The sequence below is a fragment of the Plasmodium malariae genome (genome assembly GCF_900090045.1).
Source record: "Plasmodium malariae genome assembly, chromosome: 8".
In the NCBI taxonomy this organism is placed as follows: domain Eukaryota; phylum Apicomplexa; class Aconoidasida; order Haemosporida; family Plasmodiidae; genus Plasmodium; species Plasmodium malariae.
In genome coordinates this window covers 902,502-911,866 of record NC_041782.1, presented here as the reverse complement: position 1 = coordinate 911,866, position 9,365 = coordinate 902,502, and the positions used below count along the sequence as shown (strand labels likewise).

Here is a 9,365-nt window from a genome sequence, read left to right as displayed (position 1 = left end):
TATAACCTTCCACCTTCCACGTTTTAAGTTTTTTGTTATTTTTTAATTGTAATTTTTTATTATTTGTAATTTGTAATCTGTAATTTATTTTTTGTTTCCTGTTTTTTGTTATTTTTATGTTTTTTTTTTGTTTTATGTATTTGACCTGTTTTTTGTTTTTTGCCGGTTTTATGATATTTGATTGCTTTTATTTGCATATCCTTTATTCTTCTTGTATATTGCTTTTTGCATGCTACTGTTTATATTTTTTTTCTATATACGTTAATTTTCTATTTTAGTTCTTGCTTTTATTTTTGTTTTTATTTTTGCTTTTATTATTGTTTTTATTCTTGTTTTTATTCATGTTTTTATTCATGTTTTTATTCTTGTTTTTATTCTCGTTTTTATTTTTATTTTTGTTTTTATCTTTGTTTATCTTTGTTTATCTTTGTTTTTCTTTTTCTTTGTTTTTTTTTCGACTTATATGGAATAACAGTTTTACAATTTACTCCTTTTTAAAAGATTAACCCACGGGTTTTTTTTACTCTTTTAGTATGTCTTTGTATTTTCATTGGAACTTAAATAGTTCAAGAGTTGGTAAACTTTAGTATTCCCTAATTAGGGTCTACATATTATATTATTTTTACATGTAATTACATTTATATATATATATTTTATATATGAACATGTTATATACACAACATCGCTCATTTTTTTTCTTTTTTTTTGATATAAATACTTCACATATATATATGAAGACACAGTCCAGGGGCATATATAATGTTGTTATTATCATTCTTTCCTTTTCGATATATAAATGAAAAAGAAAAAAAATAAATATTAAAAATATTAGGTACCAAAAAGAACAATGTCCTATTTTTCCATACATTCTTTTGTTTTTTTGTAATTTTTTTTTTACTGTTATCTAATTATATATCTTGTATAATAAAATATTACTTTTTAAGTGGTATAAAATTTTAGGAAATAGGAAAAGACCCTATTTTGGATATCCTAACATAAAGTTTACGTTTTATGATTCGTATTTTTATTTTGTTTTTAATAAAAAAAAAAATGACAAAATAGGAATATAAGGCAAATTTAAAATAGAGATAAAATACTAAATATAAAAATGTATATATAAAGGCTTTTTTTTTTTTTTTTAATATTTTTGAATAAAAAAAAATAATTATTTTCTTGCTTTATTTTTTCACGTGTCTTTGCTGTTACGCTTTCCTTTTCGTTTAAAAATAATTTAAAAGACCAGAGAAAATAAAAGAAACATTCGCATATATTTAAAAAGTATTTGAAAGTGGATTTTTTATGTTTTAATTTACTACAAAATATATGTGTTTTTGAATATACATATATATATATTATTTATATAAGAAATATTAGCAAGATTAACCTCTTTTACCTCATTAGAGTATGTTTTCTTTTGGAAAACGAAAAAAACGAAAGAATGATAAAAAAACAATGGGAGTACAGAGTCACTCGGTTGTTGTATTTACATGTACATATAAAATATATGTTTCTAAAGCACATGGATGATGTATTTATAAAAAATTATCTAAAAAAATAGATTAAAATTACAAAATTTTCACGTCGTTTTTAGTTTCCTGTACTGAGTGATGTTAAATTAGGACAGCACAATATATATGTAGCATATATTAAAAAAAAGGCAAGTTATTTTTTAAGTAGACTCAATTTATAATATTAATATATATAAATAATAATGTAAATATTAACACGAGTACACCTGTAATGTATCATACTAAAGTTAAGCGCGTGTGTAATATAATTATTTATAGGTTATTTACCTTTCTTTTTTTTTTTTTTTTTTATTAATAGTATACGTTATAAAGCTGCTTAAATTTGTTTATTTAAAATAAAAATATTGAAATCGATTCAAAAATAAAATTAAACTATGTATTCAGGATTATAGGAGATAGTAATTTTTATTCATTTCTTATAATTTTTTTATTTTGTGTTTTTCTATTATTTTAAAGCAATATTAAGTTAAAAAAATTTTCTTTATTCATACAGAATTTTTTTTTTTTTTTTTTTTTTTACTTTTTTTTCAATCATTTTATTGCCTCTTTTTTTTTTTTTTTTTGACTAATTTAATGCATCTTATTTATCATATTTAAGATACATCTGAAAAACATGAAATTTGTCTCGCTTTATGCATGTATGTTAGAAATCTTTATGCCATTTCACTGATTATATTTACTATACTTCATAAAAAATAAAAGATAATTTTTTTATAATAAAATAATTTTGTAGAAAGGTAATTAAATTTTTGTGAAATTCGGAGATTTGTTTTCTATTCGCCAAAAATTTAGTTAAAAAGCGATCCTACCGTATAGTAACGTAAATACATACATAAGTACGGGGATAAACAGGTATGCACACACATACATAGTAACGTACACAATTGCGTACACAATTACATACACAATTACATACACAATTACATACACAATTACATACACAATTACATATACAATTACGTACACAATTACGTACACAATTACGTACACAATTACGTACACAATTACGTAAATATAAAAATTCAAATCTACCTTATAATATACGACGTATGCATAATGGGGGAGGACGCGTGCGATACAATACTAGTTCTGAACTTTGGTTCGCAGTATTTTCATTTAATAGTAAAGCGATTAAATAATATAAAAATTTTTAGTGAAGCAAGGGACTACAATATAGATTTGAAGGATGTTGAGAGTTTAAATGTAAAAGGAGTTATCTTATCAGGGGGACCTTACTCTGTTAATGAAGAAGGGGCACCACATTTAAAAAAAGAAGTTCTAAAATACTTTTTGAAAAAGAAAATTCCAATTTTTGCTATTTGTTATGGTATGCAAGAAATAGCTGTACAAATGAATGGTGAAGTGAAAAAATCTAAAAATTCTGAATATGGTAGTTATGAGATAAATATAATAGGACAAGAAACTTCTTCCAGTGAGGAAAAGTATAACAAGTTTAAATTACTTGAAAATAATAGTACATGTGTTTTATTTGATGATATAAAAAATAAAGGCACAACGACAGTATGGATGAATCATACGGAAGAGGTAACAAAAATTCCTGAGAGTTTTTACATAGTAAATTCAAGTGAAAATTGTTTGGTATGTGCCATATACAATAAAGAATATAATATATATGGTGTTCAGTATCATCCAGAGGTATATGAGTCAGTAGATGGGGATCAGATGTTTTATAATTTTGCGTACAAAATATGTAAATGTACAAAAACATTTGACCCAATTAGATATCACGAAATGGAATTTAACAATATAAAAAAATATGCACATGATCATTATGTTATTGCTGCCATGTCTGGTGGAATTGATAGTACTGTTGCTGCAGCTTTTACACATAAAATATTTAAAGATCGATTTTTTGGATTTTTTATAGATAATGGATTATTAAGAAAAAATGAAGGAGAAAAGGTTTATACTTTTTTAAAAAAATTATTTCCTGGTATGAACTTAACCAAAATTGATGCTTCCGAAATTTTTTTAAATAATTTAAAAGGAATTACAGACCCAGAACAGAAAAGAAAAATTATTGGAAAACTATTTATTGATGAATTTGAAAAAGCAGTAAATAATTTGAATATAAATATTGAAAAAACATTTTTATTACAAGGGACCTTATATCCTGATATCATAGAAAGTAAATGTTCAAAAAATTTGTCAGATACTATTAAGACACATCATAACGTAGGGGGATTACCAAAAAATTTGAAGTTCAAATTATTCGAACCTTTTAAATACCTGTTTAAAGATGATGTTAAAAAATTATCGCAAGAATTAAATTTGCCTCCAGAAATTACTAACAGACATCCATTTCCTGGTCCAGGTTTAGCTATACGTGTTATTGGAGAAATAGATAAACATAAACTAAATATATTAAGAGAAGTTGATGATATTTTTATAAACGATTTGAAATCGTATAATTTATATAATGATATTAGTCAAGCTTTTGCTGTACTACTGTCTACAAGATCTGTGGGTGTACGAGGAGATGCAAGATCATATGATTACGTTTGTGCCTTAAGAGCAGTTAAAACATCCTCTTTCATGACGGCTAACTGGTATAAAATTCCTTATGATATTCTGGAGAAAATATCAACACATATAGTGAGTGAAGTGAAAGGTGTCAACAGAATTCTATACGACATTTCTTCTAAGCCCCCATCAACTATTGAATTTGAATAAATACGAGAAATGAGAAAAAAAAAAAAAAAAAAAAAAAATAGCAAACAATAAATGGTGAAGAAAAAGATGAAGCGGTCATTTATGTGCTCTATTCAATGTATATAATTCTTTCTATAATTCTCATAATACCTTTAGTATAATATCTATGAAAAAAATTTCTAAGCTTATAAATGCCTTGAATTAAATAGTCTACAATTTTTAAATCATTATAAGCCTAGCGCTGTGGTGGTAGCCCTATTTTATCCCATCTGGTTTATACCTATCCCGTTCCTTTTCTTTTTGGCCCATTTCAATTCCTCATAAATTTGGTCTTTTACCATTTTACATAATTATATTCTTTTTCCATTACCATTCATTTTTTCCTTTTTTTTTATGCTCATCAGTCTTTATCTTCCCTATTTTTCCCCTGCCTTTCGCCTTTCACCTTTAATTCGTAAACTTTCGATCATAATTTTCATAAAAGAAATCCTTTACCATTTTAGCCCAACTTCGTTAAGCATTTAAAGATAGCGGCTTAGCAGTATTAGCAATAAAACAATGTAATTGTGTAAATTTTGGAATTTATTAAAATTTTGCTCTACCTTTTGTACTTAACAGAGGTGGTCTACCCCTCCGATATTAACTTTTTACACTATCACCTTTTATAAACAAATCATGAGTATTCTCAAAATAGCACTGTTAATAATGAATATTTATTTTTAGCGCATTTGCGTACATGTTTATATATATACGTATGTACATATATATATGTGCCCGTAAAAATATGTATTCTAGTTGTACGTTGTTGTCCAAGGATTTACTTCCTGCTGATGGAATTTAAGATACCATGGAACTACTTACTTATATCGAAGGGGTAGAATATTAAGCTATAAATGTATAGTACATAAAGTTTTCCATTAATCGGCTTAGATATGTAGTTGAGAATAGAATTAACATTAAAAGTATTGCCGAAAATATCAAAGGACGTGTACTTCTTTTCAGTATAAGAAAATTATTCACATTTTAATAATAACGCAAAGGAAATTTTGCTAAAAAGATTAAAAAAAAAAAAAAAAGTAAAAGTAAAAGTAAAACGGATAGATCGTATATATATATATATATATATATTCGTTACTGTTAAATATCATTTACAATGTATCACCAAATTATAATTTGTTAAAAGTTATATGCGTAATGCATAATTAAACTCCCTAAAATTTTAAAAAAAAAGAACATATATACGAACTATTAGAAAGTTTTTAGAAGGACATTTTAAAATGAATACATATTTTTTTTTTTTTTTTTGTTTTACATTCTTCTCAATAAGAATGGAAGTTTGTGTATAACCAAAATAGTTTTTAGGTTAATTTAAGTTAACTATTCCGAATATTACACAATGTATTTTATTGTAATATAATGTATAAACGTATATTTATAACACCGGTAAGAATATTTTATTTTTTTTTTTTTCGTTGGTTTATTCCTGCAAGCATATAGAACCATAAAATTATGACAAAAAGGATCGTTTTTGAGAATATATATATATATATATATATTTTTTTTTTTTTTTTTTTTTTTTTGAAAACTATTAGAACATAAACATTTTCCTTGTATTAAGTAAAAATTAGAAAGAAAGAAATAAAAAGAAGGGAAGTAACGATGAAATGCATGCAATTAAAATATAAGGGCTGAGTAACACTTTTGTTATTTATATTAATATACTTCAGTTGATTCATTGTTGGAAATACCGAGAAGAATTATAAGTATTTTATAGACATATGTGTACCTATGTAACGCACAACTGTATAGATTTATAATTCAAGAAAATTGGAAAAAAAAGAAAAATAAATATATTTGTATATACGTATACATACATACATACATACATACATACATACATACATACATACATACATACATACATACATACATACATACATACATACATACATACATACATACATACATACATACATACATACATACATACATACATACATACATACATACATACATACATACATACATACAAATATACATATATAATATATATAGGTACATACCGCATTTAATGCATGAAAAAATTTAAACACCTTGACGTATAGTAGATCATTTCCCGATAATTTTAAACTTAATTTAGTTTAATGTAATAGCATTAAGAGTAGATGAAAAACTGCCATTATATTTCCCCCATTTAAATCTATGCTTATACATTTGTATGGACATCATTATTTGTGCACATGCATATGTATAAACATTAGCATTAACTATGTGCATGGGTGTTTGTGTGTGTGTGTGTGCGTGCGTGTATGGTTATATCTTTTTGTGCGTATACGTATATATGTTGTTTTTTATATCATGCTAGTAGTGAACGTAATTCTAAGCACTATAACTTTTATAAAATATCAATGTTAAATAGAGTATTTCTACAAAAAGTATGCATGCTTGTCATACTTTTTGTTGTACGACTTTCTCAATAAATCATAATTTAATTTAAAAGTGAATAAAATAAAACAATTAAAAATATATTAACTTCTAGAATGGATAATGAATATAAACATAATAATGTTTTTTTGAACGAAATTACATATGCTAAAATAGTAAATAGGAATGTAAAACTGTTTTATCACCTCAGCTCTGCATGCGAAATTTCTATATCAGTAATTAACGTTGAATTATTTAGCATTTCCTTCCTTTTTTTTTTTTTTTTTTTTTGTATTATTTTATCCATTTGACATTCCTAAGCATACATATATGTATATACACGAGTATATAAGCATGTAGTACATGTGCACATAATTATATATGTCCGTATGTATGTATGTATTTATATAGGCCGCATATATATACTTATTTATGTAGGGTGCATATATGTATGTATTTATGTGCACTTGTACATATATGCCCATATATATGCAATATATCTTATTTACCGCTCATATTAGTTGGAAGCCTCCATTTCGTTTAATTTTTTCATGTCTGTGTGGTACTTTTTATTTTTTTTCCTTTTACTCACCAAGCCTTATTAATTAATAGCCCTTATTTACTAAGCGAAAGCTTATAATTCGTTAATTGAAGTTTTTTTTTTTTTTTATTTTATTTATTCCAACTTGATATATATTTCAAAAAATTTTACATACTTTTATTTTTTTGAGAAAAAAATTCGTAAATTGAATTAAGTCATTCTTATTGCTTTTCCACCCATCGGTTTGCCTATATTTTGGTTGTAGTACTTTTAACAAGGATATTTTTTATGTATCCATATTTTGTCCGTTTCTATTTTGGTAGTATATTTTGTAAGTTTATTTTATTTTATGCTTTTTTTTTTTTTTTTTTGCAAAGCTTTTAAATAAATAGAAAAGCTCGAAATGGATAGGACAAATAGTGAGGAATTGGCAACAATGCTGAATTTATGGGATGTGTTTAAAAAGCCAAAGTATTTAGTTGATAAAACTGAAGAAGTTATAAATAAATACAATGAGGATGAATTAAAAAAATTATTTCTAAATAGGCTAAATTTTGGTACAGCTGGTTTAAGGGGTAAAATGGGAGTAGGTTTTAATGCAATGAACGTAGTAACTATAATGCAGACAACTCAAGGATTATGTACATATTTAATTAATACCTACGGATTGAATTTATGTAAAAACAGAGGTATCATTTTTGGATTTGATGGAAGATATCATTCAGAATCCTTTGCACATGTCGCTGCAGCAGTTTGTTTATCTAAAGGATTTCGAGTATATTTATTTGGTCAAACAGTTGCTACACCTATTTTATGTTATTCTAATTTAAAAAAAAATTGTTTATGTGGTGTTATGGTAACAGCTTCCCATAATCCTAAATTAGATAATGGTTATAAAGTATATGCAGCAAATGGGGCACAGATAATACCTCCTGTAGACAAACTTATCTCAGAGTGTATATTAAATAATTTAAATCCATGGTGTGGAATATATGAATATTTAAATGAAGAATTTTATTTAAAAGATACTTCATTAGTTGAAGATATTTATTTCGAAATGTATGATTCGTTTATGTCTGATATGAAAAATGAGTTTAATTTTAATTGTTATCGTAATTCACGTACAAAACTTGTTATAGTATATTCACCTATGCATGGAATTGGTAGGAAATTTGTACAAGGTATTATGCACATAGTTGGTTTTAATAATTTACTTACAGTACCTCTACAAGCTTTACCTGATGCCGATTTTTCTACTGTTACATTTCCAAATCCAGAAGAAAAAGGTGCTCTTGATTTATCTATGCAGTTAGCTGACCTTGTCAATAGTCCTATAGTAGTTGCAAATGATCCAGATGCAGATAGGTTTGCTTGTGCGGAAAAATTTAATAACAAATGGTATGTTTTTTCTGGGGATGAATTAGGAATTATCTTTGCTTATCATTTAATGAAACAAAATGAAAAAAAAAATATAGATAAATCAAAACATGTTTTTATTTGTACTGTTGTTTGTTCCAGAATGTTAAAGAAATTATGCGAAACATATGGATATAGATACGATGAAACTTTAACAGGCTTTAAATGGTTAATTAATAAGGCTATAGAATATAATGATAAGAATTATACTACACTATACTGTTATGAAGAAGCTTTAGGACATGCCTTAACACGTCATGTAATGGACAAGTGTGGAATATCAGCTTTAGCTTATTGGATAGAAATAGCAGTATATTTATATGAAAATAATTTAACGTTTCATGATTACTTAGAAATTGTTAGAAAAGAAATAGGTTACTTTGTAAGTAATAATGGATACTACACTGTTTTAGATCCAAATGATATTGTTAGTATATTTAATGAGTTTAGATCTAATGGGTCTTATAAAACATCACTAGGTTCTTATAAAATTGTACGTATTAGAGATTTAACGACAGGGTATGATTCTACAACTCATGATAAAAAATCATTAATTGCACCTACACCAGATTCTCAAAATATTACACTGCATTTTGAAAATACAGCTGTACTTACAATAAGGGCCAGTGGAACGGAGCCCAAGGTCAAATGGTACAGTGAAATTTCAAGGGGCAATTACGAAGAAGCGAAAAAAGAGATTGACGCACTAATAAATGAAGTTTTGCCAGTGTTCATGCAGCCGCACAAGTTCAATATTAAAAAATGTTAAAATGGATTTACAC

At 25.7% G+C, this 9,365-nt stretch overlaps 2 protein-coding genes across 2 annotated transcripts; both read left to right on the top strand.

Moving 5' to 3' along the window:
• Positions 1 to 2,585: 2,585 nt before the first annotated feature.
• GMPS (GMP synthase [glutamine-hydrolyzing], putative) lies at positions 2,586 to 4,223 on the top strand (the record flags this gene model as incomplete). Its single annotated transcript, XM_029004443.1, has 1 exon — positions 2,586 to 4,223. One exon carries the CDS (start codon positions 2,586 to 2,588, stop codon positions 4,221 to 4,223), a length of 1,638 nt encoding a protein of 545 aa, XP_028861132.1.
• Positions 4,224 to 7,570: 3,347 nt separating this feature from the next.
• Positions 7,571 to 9,352, top strand: PmUG01_08028500 (phosphoglucomutase, putative; the record flags this gene model as incomplete). The annotated part of the gene is made up of 1 exon (XM_029004442.1): positions 7,571 to 9,352. The coding sequence occupies one exon, from the start codon at positions 7,571 to 7,573 to the stop codon at positions 9,350 to 9,352; it is 1,782 nt and encodes a 593-aa protein (XP_028861131.1).
• Between the last annotated feature and the right edge of the window lie 13 nt (positions 9,353 to 9,365).